A 27,574-nucleotide genomic window follows, 5' to 3' on the forward strand; every position below is an offset into this window, starting at 1 on the left:
GTTTCGCAGCATATGTTATGGAAAAATAATGCCAGTCATTGAAAAGTACAATTGGTTTTGCAAAAAAATAAGGGCTCATGTGGGTCTCTAGGTGAAAAAATGCAAGCGCTATGGACTTTTACACAAAGTGGAAAAAGCAAAAGTGCAAAAACGAAAATTGGCTTTGACCTTAAGGGGTTAAAGAGACTTGGATTAAAGGCAGCTATCTGAAGGTACAAGTGGTTTTGGGGGGGGATTGTGGGTACAGAGTCGCTTTAACCTTTACCAATACATGGAGGCAAAGCTGTAATCCACCATGAGGTGGCAGCATTTTTTTTTTACTACATGGTATTAATCTGCAAGAAGGGGGGGGGGGCACAGGTTAATAAAGGCGACATGGATACAGCCATAGGTTATCCATATTTTCCAGGACTCCCTATGGTGGCATCCAACTTCTGCAACCACCACTAGCTCCCTAGCGCTGCCTCCTTCTGCTCTGATCACAAGAGATAGGAGACTGTCCCCTAGGCTTACTATGGACGTCTGTTTCAGTCACATGCACAAAGCTGGGGGAGAGAATACACCTGGTAAAACAAACCAGGAGAATGTCCACTAATAGTGGGGGTCTAAAAACTTTTGCCCCCAAAGCAAACCGTTAAAAATGTCAAAAGTTGTTCTTTTGAGTAACCTTTGCCATTTAATACAAAATAATTCCACTGGAAACTTGAATATAAGATGTTTCTCTCTCTAGAGTGAAGTCATGTGATCATCCCAGCAATATATAAGTGAATGTTCTAGAAGGTCCAGCAGACTTCTGCACTGTAATTGCAAACCATAGGCAGAAAAAAAAGCATCTAATATAAAAAACAAACAAGTAAATGAAAATAAAGACAAGTTAGTTTTTATTTTCAGTTTAAATGGAATGATAGTAATTCATTACAGCACGCCACCGATAAAAGTTGTGACAGACGTTCATTTCCATTAGGTTTGCGTTCTCTTTTCTCTATATATATTACATAGGGGAAGGTCCTTTTTCCACCAACACGTGAGCAGAGTCGCTCTCATATCAGCAAACACTCAAACCCAGTCACTCCGCATGGACAAATATTAAAGGATGAGCAGTATCTGATTTATACAATATAAACTACATATACACAAGGGGAAGAATCCTTTCTGCCAGTAGGACACATAGCAAGTCTATATGTGCAAGGGACAGATCATCTATTAAAACATGACAAGCACATCCGTCCGCCTCTTACGGAGCGTATAATCCCAGATCTGCAGGCTGCTGATTGAGAGGAGCAGAACATGTGCATAGTGCTAGATAAACTCCAGAAAACCCACGTTCTCTCAAGTTTGGACTATTAATCCCCAACCAAAAAAAAAAACTGCAGAGTAAATTATAGTCATTAAAATGTACAACCTTAAAAAAGAAAAAAAGATAAAGCCACATTCATGCCAGCAGCCGAGGGCATAAAACTCAATAAAATGTGACTTGTGTTCACTGCCATCCATCTACTGAGTGCACCATAGCCATTCTATGAAGACCTCACACAGGACTCTGTACGGGAGAGGCCACTAACCTAGTGAGGACTGCGAGAGTCACCGATCAAATAAAAACTTCATAGAAAAATATGAGGACAATATTACATGTACAGGATAACAGCTGTCAGTGCACCATGTCCACAGCTGTAATGCACCAGTATAACATAGGATTCAAGCCTCCGGGTTCCATCTTGTAAGACTGCATTATTCATGTGACACATTCTCTCCCATTTCTAGTCTCTGAGCCAATTCCTTCATGAAACAAAACCAGCCTGGTACAGACCGACACCAACGCCCATGGTACCATCTCAGCCTTTGCTGAATATCAGCAAAACAAAAGGAGGATATAGCAGCAGCCGCATTGGTGGCGTTACTTCAGAGAATGCATAAAATTGTCAAGACTGAACTCTGTCTCGTACTGTTCCTGGTTCCACAGCTCTCCCAGGTTGTCTAGGATTGTCTTCATAGAACTCTTCCCGCCCATTTCTGATGTTTCCATCTTTTCGCTCTTTCCATCCTAAGAAACAAAGCCATATATAAACAGGAAGATCTTCAGGATTCAAATTGTGCTGCTACAAGATCTCTTAGGATTCAAAGACTATTTTATAGCCAAAAGTAAGACTACAAAAGGCTCATATATATCTCCAACCATCCTAGTCTCCTATTGCAGCTCGATCCAGTGCAGAGAACACTAGTGTGAGCTGCAACACATTATACAAGTTCTAACTGGAAAGGGGAACCAGCGGCCCTCCAGCTATTCCAAAACTACAATTCCCATCATGCCTGGATAGCCAAAGCCCTTGGTTGTTTAGGCATGACAGAAATTGTAGTTTTGCAATAGCTGGAGGGCTGCCGGCTGCCATCTCCATAATAATCGCGACATACACAAACACTAGCTGATCTGCAGCCTTCACCGTATCATACTGGCAAACAAGACTACAGTGATCAGAGCTCACCTTGTCCAGTGTAAACAGGTCCAGCAGCTGCTCAGTGCCCATACTCTGTAAGCTGGCATTTTCTTGACTAATAACAGTATTCGCAATACTCATCTTGAATTTCTGCAGACCCATAATCTTCTCCTCCAGAGTTCCTCTTGTAATAAGCCTGTACACATTTACCACGCGTTTCTGCAACAAAGTGGAAGGAGTGATTAAGGCACATGGATGCAAATGGAAACTACATACAAATTCTAACTTTCTTGTGCCTGTCATTGGGGGACACAGCACCAGTGGGTATAGGCTACTGCCACTAGGAGGCGACACTAGACAGAAGAAGAAGTGACTCCGCCTGGCAGCCTATACCCCTCCTACAGACACCAGGCTAACTCAGTTTTAGTCTAGTGTCCGTATGAGGTAGACACAGGTGCCACGCACCTCTTTATTATTTGCCCTTCTAAGGGTCCTGCACCCAAGTCTTCTTCCTGAGGGTCCTTCACCACTCGGGTCTCTCCCTCAAGTAGGGGGTCGTCTGCTCTCCTTCAAGGAGATTTGGCTCGCCCATGTGTCCGATGTGTGGGCTCGGGAGGTGGTGTCCTCAGGGTACAAAATCGAGTTTGTGTGCATTCCACCTCCTCGCTTTTTTCCATCAAATCTCCCACGCTCTTCGGCACGGCTTTCCGAGCTTTTTCGGGCGGTTCAGAATCTCCTAGCTCAAGGAGTTGTGGTCCCAGTTCCTCCCTCCGAGCACTTCCAGGGATTCTATTCCAATCTGTTCACAGTCCCCAAAAAGGACGGCTCGGTCCGTCCTATCCTGGATTTGAAACGGCTGAACAGGTTTGTTCGCCTTCGGCGGTTCCGCATGGAATCCTTGCGGTCGGTGGTCGCGTCTCTAGAGCAGGACGAATTTCTTGCTTCTATAGACATCCGCGACGCCTATCTGCATGTTCCCATCGCAGCCAGTCATCAACGTTTCCTACGTTTCGCCGTCGGTTCTGGACATTTCCAGTTCGTTGCCCTGCCCTTCGGGCTCGCCACGGCGCCTCGGGTCTTTACCAAGATCCTTGCACCTTTGATGGCTCTGCTTCGGTCAAAGGGGGTGGCTGTCCTGCCATACCTGGACGACCTTTTGGTAAAGGGCCGCTCCAAGCAGGACACTTTGTCCAGCCTCCAGATCACACTCGATCTCTTGACCAATTTCGGTTGGGTGATCAATTATCAAAAATCTTCCCTACTTCCCTCCCGCTCTATGGAGTTTCTCGGGATGCTATTCAACACCGAGATGGCCCGCGTCCTCCTTCCTCCAAACAAAGTTGCCTCCCTGCGCTCGGCAGTCTCTCTGCTCCGCTCGGGCGCCCCCTGTTCGATTCGCCTTTGCATGCGAGTCCTGGGCAAGATGGTCTCCTCTTTCGAGGCGATCCCCTTTGCTCAGTTTCATTCGCGCCCTCTGCAGCAAGCGATTCTGTCGCAGTGGGACAGGTCCCCTCTGTCTCTCCACAAGAAGATCCTCCTGTCCCCTGCTGTTCGCAGGGAGCTTCTTTGGTGGTTGACGTCTCCGGTGGTCCTCCTCGGCCGCTCGTTCCTCCCCCTCAATTGGCTGGTCGTCTCTACGGATGCCAGCCTGTCCGGGTGGGGGGCTGTCTTCGGGAGCCACACAGCTCAGGGCTCTTGGTCGCCGACAGAGGCTCGGCTTCACATCAATATCCTGGAGCTCCGGGCCATCTTTCTCGCCCTGTCTCAGTGGACCGATCGCCTGAGGGGTTATCCGGTCCGTGTTCAGACCGACAACGTCACCGCCGTTGCCTATCTGAACCGTCAAGGCGGCACCAGGAGCCGCTCTGTCATGACCGAGGCCGCTCGCATTCTCCGTTGGGCGGAGCGGGTTGTTCCAGCTCTCTCGGCAGTCCACATTCCCGGGGTGGACAATTGGGCGGCGGACTACCTCAGCCGCGAAAGACTGGATCAGGGCGAATGGGCTCTACATCCCGAGGTGTTTCTTCAAATCTGCCGGCGGTGGGGATCCCCAGATGTGGATCTCTTCGCCTCCAGGCTGAACCACAAACTCCCCATCTATGTGACTCGGGCCCGGGATCCTTGCGCGTTCGCGGTCGACGCCTTGGTGACCCCATGGGAGCAGTTCTCCCTGGTTTACGCCTTTCCTCCTCTGCCCATTCTCCCACGAGTCCTGAAGCGCATCAAGGCACTCGGCGTTCCCGCCATTCTTGTCGCTCCAGACTGGCCGCGCCGGTCCTGGTACGCCGACGTAGTGCACCTCCTGGCCGACGCCCCCTGGCGCCTTCCCCTGCGGGCCGACCTCCTTTCACAAGGGCCAATATTCCACCCCAATTTACCTCAGCTGAGTTTGACGGCGTGGCTGTTGAGGCCGCGGTGTTGAGGTTTCGTGGGTTCTCGGAACCAGTCATCCAAACCATGCTTAAGGCCCGTAAGCCTCAGTCAGCTCGGGTCTACCATCGCGTGTGGAAGGCCTTCTTTTCTTGGTGCGAACAGAATAATTTTCACCCCTTGGTGTGTTCCACGCCCAAGATTCTTTCCTTTTTACAGTCTGGGCTGGATAAAGGCCTCAGTCATTCCACTTTGCGTTCGCAGATTTCCGCCCTGTCTGTTCTTTTTCAGCGGGCTCTAGCTTTCCGCCCCCAGGTGAAGACCTTTCTTCAGGGGGTGGTCCATTTGGCCCCTCCTTTTCGTCAGCCTTTAGAGCCCTGGGACCTTAATTTAGTCCTCGAGGTTCTGCAAGGTCCTCCCTTTGAGCCTCTTCGGGAGGTGTCTCTTTGTTTCCTTTCTTGGAAAGTTGCCTTCCTGGTGGCGGTTACCTCCATCCGTAGGGTGTCTGAACTGGCAGCGCTCTCTTGTCGCTCCCCTTATCTGGTCCTTCACAAGGACAAGGTGGTGCTTCGTCCTCTTCCTTCCTTCCTGCCGAAGGTCGTGTCTGCATTCCACCTTAATGAGGACATCATTCTCCCCTCTTTTTGCCCTGCGCCCTCCCATCCTAGGGAACGGTCCCTGCATTGTTTGGACCTTGTCCGGGCCATACGGATCTACTTGTCAGTCACTGCTTCCTTCCGCCGCTCGGATTCCTTGTTCGTGGTCCCGTCGGGTCCGCGCAAGGGGCTGGCGGCTTCCAAGACCACCATTGGGCGTTGGATCAGGGCAGCCATCGCAGAGGCCTACCGCGTTCGTGGCAGGGCTCCTCCTTTTCGGGTCACCGCTCATTCTACTCGAGCTGTGGGGGCCTCTTGGGCGGTTCGCCATCAGGCCTCAGTGTCCCAGGTCTGCAAGGCCGCCACCTGGTCTTCAGTTCACACTTTTTCAAAGTTTTATCAGGTCCATATCCTGGCTTCCTCTGACGCCAGTCTGGGCCGCAAGGTTCTGCAGGCCGCCGTGCGTTAGGCAGGCCGCATGGGGATTGTAATCTTCTTTCCCCACCCTCTGGGACTGCTTTTGTACGTCCCACTGGTGCTGTGTCCCCCAATGACAGGCACAAGAAAAGAGGATTTTTTTGTACTCACCGTAAAATCCCTTTCTTGTGGCTTCATTGGGGGACACAGCTCCCACCCTGTTGGAGGTTGTGCTCCCGGGGCTTGTTCTGTTCTTGGGGTTTTTCGTTCCCGGGACCAGCCTGGTTTTTTTTGCCTGTTTTTGTTACTACTTTCTACTGCTTGTGACTAAACTGAGTTAGCCTGGTGTCTGTAGGAGGGGTATAGGCTGCCAGGCGGAGTCACTTCTTCTTCTGTCTAGTGTCGCCTCCTAGTGGCAGTAGTCTATACCCACTGGTGCTGTGTCCCCCAATGAAGCCACAAGAAAGGGATTTTACGGTGAGTACAAAAAAATCCTCTTTTCTTAAGGAGGAGAAGAGAAAATGTCAATACGTCCTCAAGCATTCCTGCCAGGGGAACCATGGGGCTGGCATCCACCATGGTGGTAAAAAATGGCAGGAAACACGAGGGGGCAAAAAAACCTGGATCATAAAAATCAACTATCACTATCTAAATTGTTCAGCATTATAAACCAAATATTTAGTAATAGAGTTCATCTGAGTGCAGAAAAAAAAAAAAAATCTATAGAACATAAAACTTAAAATCAACCTTATCCTAGACATAGCAATTTGGAGATTGTTTCCTTCCCTTGACTTTGTAACATCTGGAAAATTCCTAAGAGTGTTGTCCTAAATGACATTAAGGCATCCTACCTGGCCAATACGGTGCGCTCTGTCCATGGCCTGAAGATCCCTCATTGGATTCCAGTCATGTTCAACAAACACTACAGTGTCAGCACCAGTCAGGTTGAGACCCAGGCCGCCCACATGGGTGGTCAGCAGAAGGACGTCTATAGATGGGTCATTATTAAACCTGAGTGAGGAGGGAGGGAGGGAGGGAGGAAGTAAAACACCAACGTTAGCCTCTTATGTCAAATTAAAAATACAGTCTATAAACACACTCAGGAAACAAGCTTGACATTCATCAAGCTGACGGGTCCTGTCTGTTGTAGTCTATACCTATAAGGCTTGCTGTAAAGCATGTTACTAAATGCCGTTAAAACTGCTCAGACAAGATGGCAGCCCCAATGTACAAAAAATATATAAACAGATTAGAGAAAAAAGTTAAGTATCTGACTCTAGTCAATAAACGAAAATCAAGGCGATACATTCCTCTTTGTGGAAAGAAACTATATTCCTAAAGGGGTGAGATTTCTACATGGCGGCTGTAACTTACCGGGACACAATGGAATGTCTCTGGCCGGCAGGTATACTACCATCCAGCCGTAAGTATGTAACAGAGGGCAAGTGAGGCTTCAGGAGGTCATGTTCCACAATATCCAGCATGCTCTTCAGCTGACAGAAGATCAATACTCTGTGCTGGGCTACAACTGCTTCAGTGCCGCTCTCAGCAGTGCCGCCATTACCCAAACCACAATCCAACAGCAACTGTAAAGAAAAGAGGGTAATAAAATATTCACAATATTCCTTGCCTGGGGGGGGGGGGGGGGGGGGGGGGTTACTGCAGCTCAACTTATGTTCAGTTCATAAGGGGCTGAGCTGCAGTTATCTGCAACACTACACAGACAGCGCAGAGCTTACAGGACTATTGGGCTCCCCTGAACAGCTGATCAGTTGGGGGTGCTGGGTGTCATCAACCCCCCAGATAGTGAGTCTATCTAGTGTTCAGACCATCAATGTTATAAACCTAGGCGGAACACCTAAGTTTCTCATCTCTTTAGACACACATACTTGTTTCAATGCAGACAGCTTGGGAGCGTGCTGAATATCCCTCAGTGTTGAATTCTGAGTCGCTAGCTGATCTGTGACCTTCTTGTGTTCTGGATGCTGAGCAGTTAAAACTAATGCAGGATGGTTGCATAACTTCCGCAAATATTGCAGCGCCTAAAGAGACAAGGTTATATAATAAAGTTACTTCAGGACATGGAAAGACACAGCAGACAGCACTGTCCGCATCGCCTCTGTAAATCTACATTTTCTTAACACCATAGACGACATTACCTGAAAGACATGTCCTGTAGCTTTGAGCTTTGGCTTTTCACTGTCTTCGGTCATTGAGGACGCGGAGACTGTTTCATCTACGTCAGTCTTTGCACGGGACTTGGCAAAATCTTCATATAACTGAACCTGAGAATCGGTGGATAAAGATTCAACGGACAGTGGTGAGGTTTACAGGGGGATTTCAGCAAATAGAAGGTGGTTCTTTGCATTAATATTTTTTATTTCTCTAGCACCAACAGATTCCGCAGTACTTCACATAAAAGGTTAGTTTTCACACAGTACTTAAAAAACTTTTTTTTTTTTACCTGCAAAGGACTCAAAGAACAGTAATAATCTTGAATAATCTTAGGAGGAAGATCCTGCAACACGTCTTCTTTCATTCTGCGGAGTAAAAATGGCAGAACTTGCCGATGTAGTGCCTCCATTGCAAGAACACCTGTTAAATATATAGAGATTAGATAAATGGACAACATACAGCCATTTCTCTACAAAGCTAAGCGTGTGCACTCCTTACCAGCTTCCTGCTCACGAGAGGAGCTTCGAGCATCTCTACTGGCTAAAATAGGTTTTCCGTATCTAGCGGCAAACTGACGTTCTGTGCCTAAAAAGCCGGGCATGAGGAAGTCAAACAACGACCAGAGCTCCAAGACATTGTTCTAGTGGGGAAAAAATAAAAATTAGCAAAGAACAACCTGAACAGTTGAAAGTTTTAGGTCATGGCTGCTGAATAAATGCCCTACACGTACCTGGATGGGGGTACCAGACAGGATAATTCTATAATTTGCTGTTATCTGCTTCACAGCTTTTGATAACTTGGTCTTCCCGTTCTTGATGACATGACCCTCATCCAAAATACAGTAGTTAAACTTCATGTTTCTGAAAAAAGAAAAAATACAAGTATAACAGCGCTAAAGTGTATGGTCCTGTCACCAGAAATTAGAAACAGATCAGATTCATTAATTTAATTCCAACCAATTCCAAATGAACAAAATGCAAACCTATAACAGAAAAGGTGATAACAGAAAAGGCTGGACCAGACCAGGACAGAGGGTTATCAATTTGGAAAGCTTACCTGAAGAAGTCAATATCATTCCTGACAACATCATAAGAAGCTACCACAAGATTGTGTCTCTTCACTTGGTGTTGCAACCTACAAAAAGGGTGAAGCTATTACTATGATGACTGTCAAGGAGGACACAGCTAATACCACCACAACCCTTTCCCACAAATACCAACAAAGTGGGCATTTACCTTTATAAAACTAAAGCGTAACCATGTTTTACATAATATTATGGTATTTTAGGATATATGCTCAAAGTGAGCACAATAAATAAAATGGCGCCAATCTACTGCTAAATGAAAAACCTGCAGCTACCACTAGAGGGAGTTTATTGAATACAGAATCTGTTTATCCATCTTTAGGTCTATAAGCAATTTGTTTTTATGTACATGAGAATGAACACCATGAGGGGAATTTCTCAGAGTATGGCAGCTGCAGAAATCTACTCAGAGTAGCTTCACACGCACCGTATCACAACGGATTGGATGGTGTGGATCTGCAGCAGATCCAATCTAAATAACTGAACACAGCCATCAAATCTGCTGCGGATCCTGTACGTGTGAACGCACCCTGAGCTGGTGTAGATTTACACCTGCATGCGCAGAAGGAAGACATTGCCTCCCTGCCTTGCCATGCAAAACCCAGTTCGCACAGAAATCTGCATGTTTTTGTGGACTTCCAAAAGGGCACAGTCTTAAAGTGTGAACAGAGCCCAAATCAGTCTTCAATAAAGCTCTAGAAATCTGAAACTGCACCTTAAAATGCCAGGGCCAGAGGTAAAATTACATAAAAGGAACCGACCCAAATTGCATAAGGCACTGATCATTAAAAACCTGATTTAATAAGAGGTAAAATCCTGCTTCCTTGACGTAGTGGACAAAAACTTGCCTGGCTCGCTCTGTTGGTGGACCCGTGTAATGTAATGGGTTGAGGTATTCTTTAGAGCAGAACTTCCCAACTTCATCCACCCAGTGTCCAGTTAAGGTCGGAGGACATATGACGAGCGATGGGAGAGGCATGCTGTCTGCAGACTTACTTCGGCTATACTCCCGAGACCTGTAGTGTACAGAATGATAACTGAAATATTCATAGAGCATCAGGGAGTACAATACCAAGAAGATAGAAGCTTGTATTACCTAAGGCAATGGTCCCCTGCGAGAATACATATGGACTGCAGAGTCTTCCCCAGACCCATGTCATCACACAGGATTCCATGGAGTTTGTATTTATTCAGAAAGGCCAGCCAATTGACCCCATCCTTTAGGAGGCAAAGAAAAGCAGGAATTCAGCTAGGATACTACTATAAAAGCACCATGAAGACATAAAATTTAAGTTTGTCCAAGAAACATTTGGAATACCAAGATGCCGGGTATCATACTATATTGTAAAGCACTGCAGCCCTTCGGCAGAAGAAAATTGGCCTATTACCTGCTGATATTTTCTCAGCTCTGCTTTTATTGGAACGGGAATTGTATAATTTTCCAATTTCTTTCCGTCCAGCAGTTGTTCCAAGAAGTTTCGCTCTCTGGCTTTTAGTTTAATTAACTCCTCTGACATACTGGGAGGATCTGGGATTCCGGCCTAAAAATGAAACTCAAGGTGATCCAAAGAGTAATGCCACTTAAGAGAATTAGTGTGGGCTGAAGACACAGCACTTGGCTCTTCCCCCCTATAACATAGCATCATTTACGAAGAGAGCATGAAACAAAAGTGCTAACAGAAACAAATCCTGGCACATTACAACAGACCTGGCTTACAATAATATCCTCTGCCTATATTCCTTACTTCTGACAGCAGCTTTCAGCCTTATAACTAATAGTCAAGAGGAGCGGAGGCTGGAACCTGGCTTCAGGAGCGACTCACGTCCTGCCAAATACATTTTCCTTGCTCCATAAACCTGCAGTATATCTAGGTAGACTATAGCTTAAAATTTCATCTTTTCTCTCCCATCAATAATACTGCGACTGCTGATTTGTATCTACCCCACTTACTGACAATCAATAGCTGGTGGACGGCTGATTTACAGAATGATATCTGGCATCTCTAATATGGCCAGGTTTGCACTGCATTTGTGTTTAACTAAACTTTCCCAAAGGGTATAAAAAAAAAAAAAAAAAAAAAAAAAAATCAACCAGATGCTATACAGCAGAATCCATTTCTCTTCGATTTATAGTATAAGAAATACACTGCAGCATATGCTTCTTTTGCTGGACACAATAGCAAAAACCACTATGCAATTTTTATATAGCATTTAAAAAAAAAAAAAAAAAATTTAAACCCTGCCTTACTGGAGAGCAAAGATATCAAAAAGGCTATCCAGGATCAGAAAAAGCACAGCTACTTTTTTGCAAAAACAGCACCATCCCTGTCTTCAGGTTGTTACTGGTGTTACAATTCTTCTCCATTCGCTTTAAGGGTGCGTTCACACCTACAGGATCTGCAGCTGATTTTCTGCAGCAGATTTCAGTTAAATAACTGAACACAGCATCAAATCTGATGCTGTGTTCCGTTATTTAACTGAAATCTGCTGCAGAAAATCAGTTGCAGATCCTGTAGGTGTGAACGCACCATAAAGGAGAATTCCGGGTTCTGTTTAAAAATGCCAATGACCAAACAAAACAAGGGATCATGTACACCCACGTCTCCCCTCACTTCCTGTCTGAGCTCCCAGATCCTCTTCCCCTGTTGCTGTTCCTCTCACGCCTGTACACTCCCCTCTCCTTTGTCCCACCCACCTTTTGAATATTCATATTCCTCTTATTAGCCTAGCATCACTATTACGGTCTCTGCACAGCCTGCCAGGCTACCTGCCCCTGCACTCCTCCCCTTCCTCCTGTTATGATTAGTGAACAGACTGAGGCGTTTCAGTAACTTCATAGGCCTGTCATGTCTTTAGCCACCTCACCTCCTAGCCCTGTTCTGGTGCCTGCCTTACACCTCAATGAAAATCTCTGTTTCTGAATGTACTGAATATTGCCAAACACAAAGAGGATGAGACAGGGAAAGTCTGGTAAGGGCACATAATCAGTAATGAGTATATACTGAGAAGTTATATAACTGTATGCGTCGAGGGAAAAGGGAAAAAAAAAATTTCGCCTAACTTCTCCTTTAATTGAACTGAGCTGCAAAATCCAGAAGCAAACTGAGAACAGTACCCTACATAGCACCATTCATATGCTCACGGCTGCATCTGGTACAGCAGGTGAGAAGTATTTAAAGTGGTTGTCGTCGGGGAAGCAAAAGCCGGGTGACGCCTTCTGTTATCTGGCACTTGCATCGCATAAGCCTTCCAGGTTTATAACCAGATCACCGAGTGCAACCATGCCCACATGCAATATCCAATCGCTGCACCATGTTACCCCCCCATCATGCTCCCCAAAACCAAAGGCAGCATATATGGAGAGAAGGCATCTGGGACCACCCACCGTGGCGATTCTATTCCCAGCCACTTTTCAAACAGTGTCTGATTTTTTTTTCAAAATGATGAAACATTTCAGGCTATTGTAATAAGTGGGACTGTCCCCGTTTCATACAGTCTGTGTTACAGCTAACAAAAAGTGCCTAAAGTAAATTGGGCTGAGCACAGACATAACTTTGTCAAATATCATGCACATGTCTTATGCACAATAGTTTCTGGACATCAGACAGTTGCCCTGGGAATCCTTCTGTCCCCGCCAACTAGCAAGTCTGCCCAGAAAGAACAGTGGGGGCTGCAAAAGCCCTTGAAAACTGACGTAACCTTTAAAAGTGATTTAACATTGGTGTGCATAGCTGATCAGATACCAACCCAGATAACCGGAAGCTAGATATGTTGTGTAAAGCACTTTGACTTACCTCCAAAGGCATTAGCCTGATGAGTGTTGCAAAACACTGGGTTGCCATGAAGCGCACACTGTCCGTCTGGTCACTCATCCTTCCTAGGACTGGCACAACAAGGAGGACTATGTATGGAACAATGCCAACGTCAAGCTGCTCCATCACACCTTTTGTATATCGTTAAGGAGCAACCCATACATGAAAAAAAAAAAAAAAAAAAAAAAACACAAGACAAAACACACTGGATTAAAAGTATTTGGGATGAGCGCACCTTGAGCAGGCCATAGGCTGTATTCACGTTTCCACAGACTACCTAGGGCTGCAACCAGCTCCTTCAGCCACCGCTGATCAAATGCCGAACGGTCGGACCCAAGCATGCTCAAGATGCGGTTATCTCTACAGAAACAGCAAGTTACTATCCCTGTCGCAATAATTTCAATATTTTGGGAGGCATCATGGTCTACACAAAACTTCTCCTAATCCTAAAGAATGAGGATAGAACTAAATGACAGATTTTTTTCTCTTTCCTGCAAAACATAAATAGACCCCTGTAATCCAGTATACAGCATTTAGCCGTTCCACCAACATGAAAACATTCACATCCTGTGTGTATGTGTGTGTGTGTGTGTGTGTGTGTGTGTGTGTGTGTGTGTGTGTGTGTGTGTGTGTGTGTGTTTTTTAACTAATGTAATTTTCTCTACACACTGAGCTAGAAGAATGTTTAAAAGGCAGGATACAAGCTAGTGCTTCAATGGCTCCCTCCTGTTTCGTATTATCATCGATAGCGCCAAGCCACGGCAAAACTTTCTCCAAAAAGCCATTCATGGTTTCCATGGTAGCGATCCGGCTCATAACTCCTACACAACGAGAGGCCATATGCCTCACTGACGTGTAAGGATGCCGCAGACTCATGAATAGATGAGGAAGATGTTGAAGCAGCTGGAAACGGGAAAAAAAAAAAAAAAAAAAAAAAAGCTAGTTTAACAGATTCTAGTCCATATTATGACTGATATTACACTGGGTTTGACGGTTTACTATAGAGATGTGAAGGTCTGTATAAAGGGGGGGGGGTCATAGGCAGGAAGTCTTTACAAATAAAGGCTTTATTTCTTATTCCAGATTTTACGGAAACTTGTCATCTTTCTTGCTGCCTGAATCAGGAGTCACTGGGCAGGGTCTCGGGCAGCCTGTCCCTGCTCCGCAAGTCTTGGCTGATGTATCTCTCCCTATACTCAAACAAGACTGGTGGGGTGGGGAAATCGACAGATAGGAAGTTATATAGATTTGGAATTTATGGTCAAGTTTTCCCATACTTATTAGCTGTTGTATGTCATGCAGGAAATGTTTTATTTCCAGTCTGACAGCTCTGGCCAAAACAGGAACTGTCGAGAGCAGGAGAGGTTTTCTATAGGGATTCCTAGAAAATCGAGACGGAGTTCCTGTCACGGAGTCAGCAGAGAGCACTGTGTGAGACTGAAAATAAAAAGCATTTCCTGCAGGACATACAGCAGCTAAAAAGTATGGGTAAATTCCAAATCTATATAACTTTCTAATATCAATTAATTTTAAAAGTTATATAGATTTGGAATTTACGGTCAAGTTTTCCCATACTTATTAGCTGCTGTATATCCTGCAGGAAATGTTTTATTTTCAGTCTGACAGTGCTCTCTGCTGACATCTCTGGCCGAGACAGGAACTCTGTCTCGGTTTTCTAGGAATCCCTATAGAAAACCTTTCCTGCTCTGGACAGTTCCTGTCTCAGCCAGAGATGTCAGCAGAGAGCACTGTGTCAGACTGAAAATAAAACACTTCCTGCAGGACATACAGCAGCTAAGTAGTATGGGAAGACTTGACATTTTTTAACAGAAGTAAATTACAAATCTATATAACTTCCTGACACCAACTGATTTGAAAGAAAAAAAGATTTTTTGCTGGTTAACCCCTTTAACTACATTACTGGCACTGACAGACCCATCCTAACACACACTAAAGCAGTCAGAGTCATGCACATTAAACAAGGGAACCAAACCTTTGCCAAATGGCTAGGCCGAAGTCCCTGGCCCAAGTCTGGTACTGCAGCTCAACTCTATTCCCTGCAATGCAGGAACTAAACCAGCTGCAGTTCCTGAAAGACCAGGTAATATATTATAACTATTAACAACTCCTTTAAGAATATGTACTGACTAAAAGCGTTAGGCATTTTAATTGTAGCTGTGTAATGCCTTGTGTAAGCAGTGACCACAGCTGATGCAGTCCCATAAACAGCAGTCTGATACGGTTTTAAAGTTTGCCTGGCAACATTTCATGTAGTTGTGGTCATAATAAAACTTCCACTTTTAATACATTAAAATAACACTTGCTTAAGTATTTTATTAGACAAACCTCCACCGCTGACTTACCAGGGGGTGAAGACTGGGCTCCATAGCGGAGGCTGTGACCTCAAACACTTGCAGGCTGTGGACCAGTTCCTGGGCGTGCTCGTCTCCTTTCTCCAAGAGAAGCTTGCCATCTGCAACATCAACACATCTTGTTTTACCTTGGTGAGAAGCTTCGGGAATTGGCAGGAACATTGTTCAAAAACTACTGGCAGCAAGACAACGGTTATAAAACAAATAAAGCCACACTTTAGATGCTTCCTCTGGAGTTATAAGATTGTAGGAAAGCTGTATGCTGGACACATACCAAAATCATCAAGGTTAATGTTGTTTCTCAGTGGTCCAACCATTGCCTCCCATAGCTGTGGCAGGCCCGTGGCCAAATTAGAGGCAAAGTGTTTCGCGATAGTAGCAAGAGTATATTCAGCACCTCTTCTCTGGATTAAGTGCTGCTTATGAGTCTAGGTAAAGAAAGAGAAAGATGTATGAAAAGGAACTGTACTGAATGTGTTAATGGTGCTCCAGAATATCAGGTAGTCATAACCCTTGAAAGTTGGCAACAGGAATCCAGGGACTCAAAGTCCAACACAAGTAAAGAGGATGACGAGGAAATGACAGACTTCGGGATCCCGCCTATTTCTTTTCATTTTATAAGTAGAGATGAGCAAACGTCAAGCATGCTCGAGTCCATCCGAACCAGATCGTTTGGAATTTGATTAGCGGTGGCTGCTTTAGTTGGATAAAGCCCTAAGGCTATGTGGAAATCATGGATGTAGTCATTGGCTGTATCCATGTGTTCCAGACAACCTTAGAGATTTATCCAAGTTCTGCAGCCCCCGCTAATCAAGTGCCGAAAGTTCGGGTTCGGATAGACGCGAACCTGGTTCGCTCATCTCTACTCGAGTGTAAGCAGGTGGTCAAACTAGATGAAGCCATGGCTATTCACACATCTACCTTCCTTCAGACAAGTAGTGCAACGCTGAGAAAGCTATGGCCGCTTTCTTCCTAAAACAGCACTTGAGACACTTGTCTCCAGTTTGGGTGTGGGATTTTTGCAGCTCAGTGCCATTTAAGTAAATGGAGCTGAACTAATACTCCACACAACCTGGGGACAGGGGTGGTGATGTTCTTCCAAGAAACTAGCCATGCTTTTCTCTAAGGGCCCTATTCCACCGGACGATTATCGTTCAGATTATCGTTAAATCGTTCGAATCTAAACGATAATCGTTCAGTTGAAATGCAGTTAACGATTAACGACCGAACGAGAAATAGTTGATCGCTTTATAAGACCTGGACCTTTTTTTATCGTTGCTCGTCCGCATTGAATAAGACATCGTTCGGAATAGATACGAACGCAATAGCGAATAAATAGTGAAGAAAAAACGATCGCAAGTACGATCATAAGTAACGATTATCGTTCCATAGAAATGAGTGAAAGTTTTCAGGTCTTTTGCAATAGCGGCGTTTGAGATTGTTAATCGTTAACGATTATGCAAACGATAATAGTCCGGTGGAATAGGGCCCTAAGCCTTGATAACCCCCTTTAAACCCACATAAAAAAATGCTGTTTTCACCGATGCCTCTCTGAAGTCATAAGTGAAAAACATACAATTATCAGCTATAGCAACATGTCTAGAGATTTGAATGAATTAGGGGGATGAAGGCCTATGTATCATCTGATGCAACCCTTACATATATACTGCACACCCACTGGGAGGGGAGGCAATTACAAAGGACTGAAAAACAATTCCCTATTCCTTTCTAACCCCTAAAGGAGTTTTCTATTAGGACAAAATGTACGATTGCAGGGGCCTGAGTGCTGGTGCCCCCTGGAATCTTGAGAACGGTATAGTGAGTCTCCTCTCAGTATATGGACTGCCTCCGATTCTCACTCATGCCTGCATTTCTAATACATAACTTTAGCAACAGCATTAGAAAGGCTACATTGTGTGATTGCTAGCCAATAAAATGTTATGGCAACCCATTGGTTTACTGGTTATACATTATTGGTTATCGCTGCACAGCAGTCCGATTAAAAATCTTTTACTCATGACATTGGATTTCCACCAAACAGGATACTAACATTCCCAATATCAATTTGTGGACAGTGTTCATGGTTACATAAAATGGGCTTTAGGTCACAGAATTTGTAAGTGTAAGCAGTTATAGAGGTGACATTCTGAGTGGACTGTGGTGCACCCTTGAGGATGTGTGATGACTGGAGGGAGATGACAAGTGCGGGGACAACACATCAGTGAGAGTGGGGAGCAACACAGTCAGGATGGTTGCTGAATGGGACTGGGGAAGCGGAGTATGGTTTAACTATTTTTAAAGCATTCCAACATTAAAAAAAATAAATAAAGCCATCACCAGATTTGGCCTCTAAATGCAGGGAACGTTCCTACAAAACGTCTACAAGGTAGGTTAGAAATACCTCATCATTCTCTGCAGGTGTGTGGACTCCACTTCCTGTGGGCAAGTCTGCCACCTGGGACCTTGTAGCTTTAGGAGTAGGACCTCGCCTGCTAGTAAGTGCAAAAGCAGCTTGTTGGTGTCTGTAGAGGGTGATTATTCCTCGGTACTTCGTGACCGTGTGACATGTGCCATCCTTTTCTGAATTTGATCCTTTATTTAGAAATAAATGTTACAGCACAAAAAAACGAATTTGCAGAAACCCCTACCCACAGGTTTCTTTGAAGGGGTACCCTGGGTAGGGGCCTGTGTGATATTCTCAGGGATGGGTTGTTTAAAAAGAAAGGACGCTAAGCTCCCTGGCTCCTGTACTGCAGGCGGTACCTTACCAGCTGCAGCGGCATCCCGTCGCCAACTGGCTGGGTGGGTCTGCAACATCACATCAAGCCCTGGAAGCAGCTGCACAACAGGATGGATAGCAGTGCAGTAGCCAGGGAGGCAAGCGTCCATTAATATTTTCAAACAATCCCTGGGGATATTACAAAAAAAGCCCCTGCCCAAAGTACCCCTATATAGGGATTTTTAAGTATCTATTGCATCTATTTTAAACGTCAATTTCAATCTTCCACAAGTACCAAAATTTCAGTGGTGAACATCTAAATTATATCCAAATAGTTAAAAAAACTGATCTGGTCATGTCCAAGTAATCCATGTATCCAATCCATTAAATGGGATTTCCTGGAAACAGTCTATTCCCAGGGTAGCATAGAAGCTGTTTCTAAGCCATCACCCTCAGTCCCATAAGCATGAATAGAGTGGCAGTGCATAGGTCACTAAAGTGGACATGAAAACTCCTTCCTTGTGCTCAGTAAGGGTCCCCATCTGTGGGGCAGCCAGCGATCAGACATATCTTCTCTGTAACAGTCAGCGCATCTCAGGACCAGTGTTAAAGCGAATGTGCCATCAGTATTCGCTTTATGTATAGAAGTCGCCGGGGTCCTTTTTTTGAACCGCGGCCCGGTTCTCTTGTACGGCACCACTGTATTCACGGGTACCGGGTTGGGGTGAAGCACTGGAAGAGGGCTGGACCACCCCCAGTGGGAGGACACCCCCACCCCTCTATGACACAGCTCCATTGATTCAGAGGGGAGGGGGGTTTTCACCCACTGGGGGCAGGCCGGCCCATCTCCAGTTCTTCACCCCTGGCACCAGTGAATAGAGCGTTCAATACATGGGTAATACTTAAAAGGGAATGTACCTGATGGTACATTTGCTTTAAACCCATTTTGAGATGGAAGTGTACTGCATATATTGGGTAGGTTAACATGAGGCTTAGGAGCAGAGCACACAATGCTTGGCATGTGCTGGCTGCTATCTGCAGATGACAACCGCTGTCAATGACCAGCACTAGAAACCACAGAAAATAGATAGTTATCTAACAGGTGCTGGACCAGTCAGTCTGATCACTACGGCATGAAAGCAGCAGATCACTGCTATAATATAGTATTGCTGTGTAAGTGATCAAAGACCTCTTAGATCCCTAGGGGGTACTAAGAAAATGTTTTATTTATTTCCCATGTAAATTAGGCAGTTTGGTGCATGAGAGGCAGGACTACCGCCCTTAGTGCACCGATCTGGCCTACGCCTCTTCAAAAAGGATCTCAGAAATTTGTTGAATTGTAGATTAAAGGAACTCCCAGTTAAAACTAACTTTTTAATGCAGTGAACGTCATCCCCATAAACATAACGTACCTTTGGGATGATCTGTGTTGTTCAGTGCTGGGGCCGGGCAGCCTAAAGGGGTGATAATGGAATCCACACAAACTGAACTACAAAGATTTTTAACAATTTTAGGGTTCGGGCAAGGAGTCCTTGAGGTACATTGCTGAAGCAGTTTAGCGATACATGAAGCTGCATAGTTCTGCACCACCACATTCTCTTCTTTTTTCACGGCCTCCATTAACGGCTTGATTATTGGATTAAGTTTCTCTGGGAGCTGCATGATATTGACTATTGCACAGGCAGCGAAGGTGTGCACTCTCAGCTGAAGGACTTGCCATTCCTGATTGGTTTCCATTACCGTCATCTGTACTTGTTGTCTTTTCCCATCTAATTGCTGGTAAATTTTAGCATTGGCCCGCAGAGGTGCTGTTGCTTCATTAAACAATGTAGTTACCTAGGAACACAACGAATATATTGGTTTATTGGCTTGGCTGAGCAGAATTTCAATCTAACCACATTGATAAAGCGCAAGCTTTATGGGTAGCCGTCAGTATATTTATGCCGTCCTCAGTTTCCCATGACACTTTGCTCTACAGATTTATAACTGCAAGTTGTCCTATACTGCTCTATGTATCAATACAGACCACTGGACACAGCATGGATAGCATAACTAAACTGGTTCCTTTTAAGTGTAAATTCACACGGACAGATTTGCAGCGAAATCCACTGTGGATCCTATGCCGATTACTTTCAATGCAGCTAGATACTTGCAGCGGGATTTACATCCCGCTGGGAGTATGTATGTGACAGCGCCATTAACCCCCTGCCAGCCGCTCAGCCAAAATCAGTGTGCTGCCCCGCCGAAGACATCGGGTGCCGCCGAAGCAAGCCCGAGCGGGGAGGAGGTCAAGTATGCTCCGGCTGGGGAGGGTTTAATGGTGCTGTCACGTACATACACCCAGTGGGATGTTAATCCCGCTGCGAGTATGTATCCTCATTAAAGTAATCGGCATAGGATCCACATCGGATTTTGCTGCGTAAAATCCGCTGGGAATCAGCCAGTGTGAATTTACCCTAAGACAGTAATGCTCACTCAGGTTGGCTTGAGAAGTGGGAAGTAGGCATTTTTGCAAATAGCCACAATAACTAGAAGAGAATCTACCCAATTATTAGCAATGCCAACGCATACTCACCAATTCACTGGCTTGGTCTATTGTAAAAACGGTGCAGTTTACTTTACTCCGAATGTCTATGTTTGCATCGGCAAGGGTGGATATCAGCTGCTTGCACTCATTCTGCATCCGGGTGAATGGTATTGCAATTTCATCATAATACAAGTGTTCAGACAAAACTGCAAGTAGGCGCGGCTGGACGGCCAGGGCCACTGTTTTGCATTCCTAGATAAAAAGAAAAACCAGACACATTGAAGGAATTGTTAAACATTTCAAGGAGCTTTACCAAATAGTTTTATTTTACCCATCAACAGGATGCATGATAAATATACAATTGTAGAAGAGAGGGGTGGGGTGCCTGAGACCCCACAGCAATCACATGGACAGGAACAGCAATCACAGGGACAGGAACACAACCCACTGTCTGCATGGTGCTGCACAGATTCATGCTTTACTTACTAACCGTGGGACAGAGTCAGATAGCCGGAGTAAAACTGTTCTTCCAGCTGTCCCACAGACCGTGAACAGAACACATGGCCATTGCTCCATTTTGATGGGTACATAAGTGTCCCCAATTTTCATAATTAAGTGTGACAGTGTTTGAACCCTCAGCTGTCTTTGGTTTATAAAAAAAAAAAAAAAATGGCTTTAATAAAATTTCGATACCACCCTAATTTCAGGATCCACAATCCAGGTATTCAATGTTCCTGGGAATATGCTATTGACACCACAGTGGTAGTGTTTTTTTTGTTTTTTTTTTAAATAAAAAACCATCAGAAAACGCAGCTCTGCTGTGATAAATAGAAAACCTGGTTTAACCTAATGCAAGAACATGAAGGATTATGTGAAATTCAATAAAAACAGGCAATATGGATACAGTAGGTCAGCACTTATGGTTATCGTGTATGACTAAAACAGACTGTTCAAAAAAACCTGCAATTAGCTGGGAGAATTATGTACATGGTCTGATTTGCCATGTAAGCAACCATGGGAGTTCTATTTTTTTATAACAATAAGTTTAACAAAGCAACTTGTGTACCTTCTGCAATGCGGCCCACTCGCAGATAACTAGGGCCACACTGATCCTTTGTAATGCTGACTTGGAGTTCAGATGAAAGAGGAGCAACTGAGCTAATGATTCAGCCGGCTTTATTTCCTGAGTGGCGGTATTGACACAAGGATCACAAATACAGCAGCACAATGATCCCAGCAATCTGAAAATAGAGAGATTAAAAAAAGCAGCTTATTGATATGAACCACAGCTGAACAACCATATTCTAGCCGATAATTACTTTGTTACATTGGCTAACGACTTGAATATTGACAACTGATTCTACAGAGTAATAAACCGGAACATTCAGTGTCTTTCATAGGACTAAGGGAAGTAATTGGCTTTTAGCACAAACTGCTTAAGTGCACACAGCTCCTACTATAGGTGCAAGAAAAATAAATAAATAAAGTGCCCCTCTACTGAGAAGTCATGTTCGGACACCTAAGACTAGCAACCACCATAGCCAAACATGTAAACTCAGCACATCAAGATGACTAAAACAGTCTGTAGAAGGTATACTGACTTTGCTGCAGCCATACGAGCACGGGTCACCAAGTAATCCCTGGTAGCAGAGTCTTCAGTCACACTGTCTGAGCCACCAATATATTCCTGGGTAACTTCTTTTGTTAGGCTTTGGCCTTGACGAAGTTTTCCACCTGCCTTTTCCTACATTAAAGTAAAATTAAGTTAAGGCAACTATCCTGAAAACATATAAATCCTAAAACCCAACACGTATAAGTGTACAGATAGCCATCCTACCCGTGTTTTAAAGGTACCCCCATACACTTTAGTATAAAGTCAGCCTGACCCACCCACTGGCAACAGGTTTGGAGCACTTTAAGGTGTATCGGGCCTTCCGACAGGTTATGTTAGTGGAGGTTGGGGGGGGAGGGGGGGCACAGGCATCACTTTCCCCACATAGAGAATACATGAACATTCAGCCATGCCGCTCATTCATGTGTATTGGGAGGATGGGAAAGTGTCTATGGAACAATTGTTTGGCGGTCTGTTCTGGAATGCATATAGGAACTTAACCCCACCAGCTGGTAATCCTCTATTAGCTAGAGTGGGAAAAAGGATTCAAAAGAGCAGTTCAATTAATTACTATCAATGACTTTTATATGGGTGCTGTTTAATACACTGCACTCCTAAATATTACTTACAATCGATACTTAATATCTCACCTTTAATTTAGGCTTCACCTCTATCAGCATGTTTAGATCAATCGGCAGATGAGCAGGCTGCATCATTAAGCAGAGCCAGGCTCCCATCCAGGGACACGCAGCAGCCACAACATATTGCACTGAGGCTTTGTGTATTAGCTCCTGCCACACCTAGGGAACACAACAATGCAGAGCAAGCATGCTGAAAGAAAACCCGCAGAGGAATATATATCAAGCAGATCCTACCTTGTGAATAAGGTCAAGAATTTCCTGGTTACTTTCCAAAATACAGATCTGAAATATATGCCTCAGCATGTCCTGCAAGATAGGGGTCAGCCAACCTGAACAGTTCTGGAACACAAACATTTTTTTTAGCTTAGCAAGTCAAGTGAGCTTCTGACACAGCAGCAGCATTGCAGGCAATAAAATAAACAATGTTGCCCCTAATATTTAATAAAATAGACCCTACAAACCTGATCTTGTGTGGACAACAAGGTGCATAAAGTTTGCAGGGCTGCCTTTCGAACAGAGGATATGGTATGTCGCAGGAAAGGCCAAACCCGTGGGACCAATATAGTGAGTGATTGTTGGATACTGTGAAGATAGTGACAATGTTATAAGTCATGACTCTGAACCATATCTTGTGTAATGGACACCAGAAACTTGCTCTCACTTACTTGCACTGCTGAACCTGAGGATATGCTAAGAGAGAGGAAAGGAGGGTCATGATGCTATTGGTAGAAGCTGTTAAGTCATCTAACTCCAGAAGTGCATCCCATAAAGTGCTAAGTATAAAAGGAACCTGAAATATAAAAGTGATAATATAGTGAGATATATGTGCTTGTGTATACTGTAGGTTAGTTTCCCCGGGAAAACCAATAGTAAACTGTGCGTAGGCCATACTGTTAAGGTAAAAACGCCACTAACCGGCACTGTAATGAAGCTCTCACATCAGTCATCCCTGATCCTGTGCTGTTCTTCTTTCTTCCATAAACACCCCCATTCTGTTCAGTGATTTGGCTACGCAGGGAGTCATTGTAAGCAGTAAGAACAGCACAGGAGTGGTGGCCAAAAGATCTGAAAGCAGCACCGCAGCATTGGAGGAATAGAAGGCCGTGTTCTTTTGTTTTATAGCATAGTAAACCGTTAGAATATTACAGGAGTTCTCCAGGAAAACTAACACATGCCCTGAAATCAACTTTTTCTAATGCTGCAGGTAAAAAAAAATAAATAAAAAATAGCCTCAGTCTTGCGACTAAATTCAGTCAGTGGCCTAAACATACACTTTGTGCAATGTCCTGCTGTAAGACCACCATACCTTTGGCAGGATTTATACACTAGCTTATGATGTACTGATAAAATGAGAATTTAATGCAGCCGTAAGATATGGGGTATTTTTCCCTGTTTGGAGGTAGCCTCAGACTCAGACTACGTGAACCATATTTTCAACGTCAGTCAAAAGCTTGCTAGATCCATTTAAATTCGCTAATTCAGTGTCCTGCATATTTGATGTACTTTCCCAATGAATCTGCATGCAAATAATATTCCCCAACTTAATGTGAACTGCAGCATGTATTTCCATTAATTACAATGGGGTTTCATTACAATTTCGACATGCCAAAATCTATGTATGGAAAAAGCATGATTTTGACCTTACACAAAAGTGGCAGGGTATTTTCCTGTTACTACCGAAACCTGAACAAGGTAAACACAGGAAATATAGCCCCTTCCCCTCCAACTTGCAGGCTGCTCATTGGCCTATCAGGACCCTTAGGCACAGGTCTCAACCACAATCTCTAATGTGCAGCAAACTGCATTCTTTCTTGTGGAGAGAACAACTATTGAACACATTTACCCAAACAATTTTATTTAAGGTAACATACATTTTATAACTATAAAAGGTGGTAAAAAAAAAAAAAAAAAAAAAGTGTACCTGCTTGAACTGTAACTTGACTAGACTGTCCACAACAGGCACTAAAGATGCTGCAGCCACAGCTCGCACATCATCATCAAGGTCCTGAAGACCTTCTATTATTGCTGGTAGAGCTTTAGGTAATAAAGTCTTAATCAAATCCTGCAAAACAAACAGCTCATTCAGAAGTGACAAAATGAAAGGAGTATCACAAGAGTGCACAAAAGTAGGATCCCAATTTTAACAAGACAGATACAAAACAAGCATCACAGATAGGCTAAACATTGGTAATAAGGCTAAACATTGGTAATAGCTGTAGAAGGTAATTACCTGACGAATAGCTAGGACATACTTTATTCCCAAAAGTCCCCCGTGTCTAACTTCCCACTGTTCTTGGGTCAATAAGCGCAGCAGAATTTTCACTGTATTCTGAACTCCACTTTCATACATATACTTGAGGACTACACCCAGCGTCTGAGCACATGTTTCCCGTACTGGAGCAACCACCTAAAAAGGTTAGAAAAGAATGCTATTAAAAGGTTGAAAAGGGAAGTGATAACATAATATTCAATGTAAAAATAAAGCACAGTTAACTAATATATTTTTGTAAAAAAAAATATATATATCATGTACAGCCCACAGCTAAAAGTGTGAAGAACCAAGGTAAAATCTTTTGTGAAAAAGTCAATATCATAAGACTAAGATGTAAGGGTTGAGAGGAAAACTGATGGATTAAAAAAACAAAACCCATTGGGAGTTAAAAAATTCCCCATGTGGGGGGGGGGGGTGCCATTGTGGTAACATACACTTTCTGCATTGTGTATAGGGGGGAAAAAAAAAAAGCGTATACAACAGCTAGAGAAATTGATCATTAATGCAAGGGAAAGACCAAACATTACTGATTCTCTTGAGTGTAACGGAAGCTGCATACAGAGGCTTAAGGGGTATAGCATAGCCTAAGGGTATGTTTAAATGTCCAGTAATCCCTGTATTTCTAAGACCATAAGCCAAGGCTGACAAACTTTGATTGACAGTGGGGCTAATCTTCATGCAGAAATCAAAGTCTATACAAAGTATGACACAGATATCATACAATCTGTGCTCAATCCTGTGTCACATAGGGACCCATATAATCCTGTCAACTAACAGCTAGTAATTTTTAGGCCTAGTCTTTCCTTTATACATGTTTTTCATTTATGATAACTTGCTGGCTTTAGTTTAACCTGCATAAAAGTGAAAAAAATCTCACACACTAAGACTACTCAGATTCTCTCTGACCACAACTGAAAAGCAATCTCTACAAAATATAGAGAATGGCAGCCTATGAGAGTATAACACTACTGATACGTGGAGGTCCAACTGCTGGCACAACCAACAGCTAGTTAACCCATATTCTGTGTACACACAATAAACTAGGGCTGGCCGATGGCAAAAAAATAAAATCAAATTTTTTTTGGACAATTCTCAATTTAAATCTCGTTCTTTTTTATTTATTGCTAAATAAACTGAAAATTTCTCACAGAATCAGATACTATTTTAATGACATTTGCGACAACTGTATTGCTTCTCAGTTTAACAGTGTTCCCCTTGTGACTGAAGGGGACTGGGGCAAGAGAGCCTTCCTCCTCTCAACCCGACACAGGTTTCCCTCCGGGCCACACATTTACAATTTTCACCCATAAAAAAAAAAATCTGATTCTAAAATTCTGGTCGAATCCAATTAATCGCCCATCCCTACAATAACCTCTATCCATGGTGACATAAAATGAAGTATGAAATAAAGGGCACTCTGTTAAACTCTATATTCAACCTATAAGCAGCCATTCTTATTCTGAGACTTTTTTCATATGAAAACCACCACACCCGTGCCATCATTACAAAACACCTTTAAGAATTAGGTTGTTAGTGACCTATTTGTAAAAAAGCTTACTTCATCAGAAACAAAATCGCCAAATCTGTCTAAAGCAAAGACGCACAGAAGACGAATAGCCAGATCTTCAAGCCATTCTTGATGCTGCTGCTCCATCTAAAATTCATGACAAAAAAAAAAAAAAAATAATTAAAATAATGAGTTCAATACAGTAAGATTTTAGGCTAAGATTCATTATTACATATGCAGTTACAAGCACCCTGCCCATGCTCAGACTGACTGCAACAAAATTTGTGCTATTCCACCTGTATAATGGAGCCAGCCTTATAATGTTACCTCTTCAAATGTACTGTCTGCAATTTTGCCCCCACTTCTTCCCTGAGCTTTGAGTATTTCCCTGAGACCAATGCCTGCACCATGACGGACCTTAAGAGACAAGTAATACAAGTAGAATTAGTGTAGAATAAGAAATCCATTAAATAAAATTTAAAAAAAACATGACTGCAGAAAAATCAGACTGAAATAATTGTTTTCCAATATGTCCATATGAACTTGAACTCACCTCCCAAGATGGATTAAACAGTTCATTACAAAGCTCATCGCAGAAGCTCTCCAGGGGCCACTCATTGGTCTAAACATAGAGGAGAAGCAAGATCAGAACATACAAGTATAAGCTCTGACAATAACTGGAGAGTCAGATGGAGTTTCACTGTAAGGCTACGTTCACACAGAGCAAAAGAGGCGGATTACGCGAGGAAATATTTCCGCCTGAAATCAACTGACGCTGAATTCCGAGCAGAATGTAAGCAGAATCCCTGCGTATTCCGCTAGGAAAGTGTTCAGCTCGTAATCAGCTCTTGACAAATTCAGAGCGGAATACTCGAGGAATCCGCGCTGATTCCGCAAGCATTCAGCGAGTATTTGGCGAGTAAACTAGACTATACCAGAATACAGTGGTGCCTTGGATTACGAGCATAATTAGTTCCGGGACTGTGCTTGTAATCCAAAGCCACTCTTAAACCAAAGCAAAACTTCCCATAAGAAATC

At 43.9% G+C, this 27,574-nt stretch overlaps 1 protein-coding gene across 2 annotated transcripts in view; it reads right to left on the minus strand.

Annotated features, from left to right (window-relative positions):
- Window positions 1–864: 864 nt before the first annotated feature.
- BTAF1 (B-TFIID TATA-box binding protein associated factor 1) overlaps window positions 865–27,574 on the minus strand; it is a 43,480-nt gene continuing 16,770 nt past the window's right edge. For both annotated transcript variants that reach the window (XM_069980118.1, XM_069980117.1), the window contains exons 8-38: window positions 27,090–27,158; window positions 26,864–26,953; window positions 26,588–26,683; window positions 24,988–25,164; window positions 24,679–24,819; window positions 23,423–23,547; window positions 23,219–23,339; window positions 22,992–23,096; window positions 22,767–22,916; window positions 22,106–22,248; window positions 21,571–21,745; window positions 20,553–20,756; window positions 19,390–19,813; window positions 17,660–17,850; window positions 15,533–15,686; window positions 15,250–15,359; window positions 13,588–13,789; window positions 12,869–13,017; window positions 10,463–10,615; window positions 10,171–10,292; window positions 9,923–10,090; window positions 9,047–9,124; window positions 8,721–8,850; window positions 8,489–8,630; window positions 8,280–8,410; window positions 7,975–8,100; window positions 7,705–7,857; window positions 7,190–7,401; window positions 6,667–6,826; window positions 2,481–2,651; window positions 865–2,041 (exon numbers count right to left, since the gene is read on the minus strand). In XM_069980118.1, coding sequence (XP_069836219.1) covers window positions 1,895–2,041; window positions 2,481–2,651; window positions 6,667–6,826; window positions 7,190–7,401; window positions 7,705–7,857; window positions 7,975–8,100; window positions 8,280–8,410; window positions 8,489–8,630; window positions 8,721–8,850; window positions 9,047–9,124; window positions 9,923–10,090; window positions 10,171–10,292; window positions 10,463–10,615; window positions 12,869–13,017; window positions 13,588–13,789; window positions 15,250–15,359; window positions 15,533–15,686; window positions 17,660–17,850; window positions 19,390–19,813; window positions 20,553–20,756; window positions 21,571–21,745; window positions 22,106–22,248; window positions 22,767–22,916; window positions 22,992–23,096; window positions 23,219–23,339; window positions 23,423–23,547; window positions 24,679–24,819; window positions 24,988–25,164; window positions 26,588–26,683; window positions 26,864–26,953; window positions 27,090–27,158 — 4,719 coding nt within the window. In that variant the 3' untranslated portion in view covers window positions 865–1,894. The remainder of the gene's footprint in view (window positions 2,042–2,480; window positions 2,652–6,666; window positions 6,827–7,189; window positions 7,402–7,704; window positions 7,858–7,974; window positions 8,101–8,279; window positions 8,411–8,488; window positions 8,631–8,720; window positions 8,851–9,046; window positions 9,125–9,922; window positions 10,091–10,170; window positions 10,293–10,462; window positions 10,616–12,868; window positions 13,018–13,587; window positions 13,790–15,249; window positions 15,360–15,532; window positions 15,687–17,659; window positions 17,851–19,389; window positions 19,814–20,552; window positions 20,757–21,570; window positions 21,746–22,105; window positions 22,249–22,766; window positions 22,917–22,991; window positions 23,097–23,218; window positions 23,340–23,422; window positions 23,548–24,678; window positions 24,820–24,987; window positions 25,165–26,587; window positions 26,684–26,863; window positions 26,954–27,089; window positions 27,159–27,574) is intronic.

The sequence above is a fragment of the Dendropsophus ebraccatus genome, chromosome 8 (assembly GCF_027789765.1).
Source record: "Dendropsophus ebraccatus isolate aDenEbr1 chromosome 8, aDenEbr1.pat, whole genome shotgun sequence".
Classification (NCBI taxonomy): Eukaryota; Metazoa; Chordata; class Amphibia; order Anura; family Hylidae; genus Dendropsophus; species Dendropsophus ebraccatus.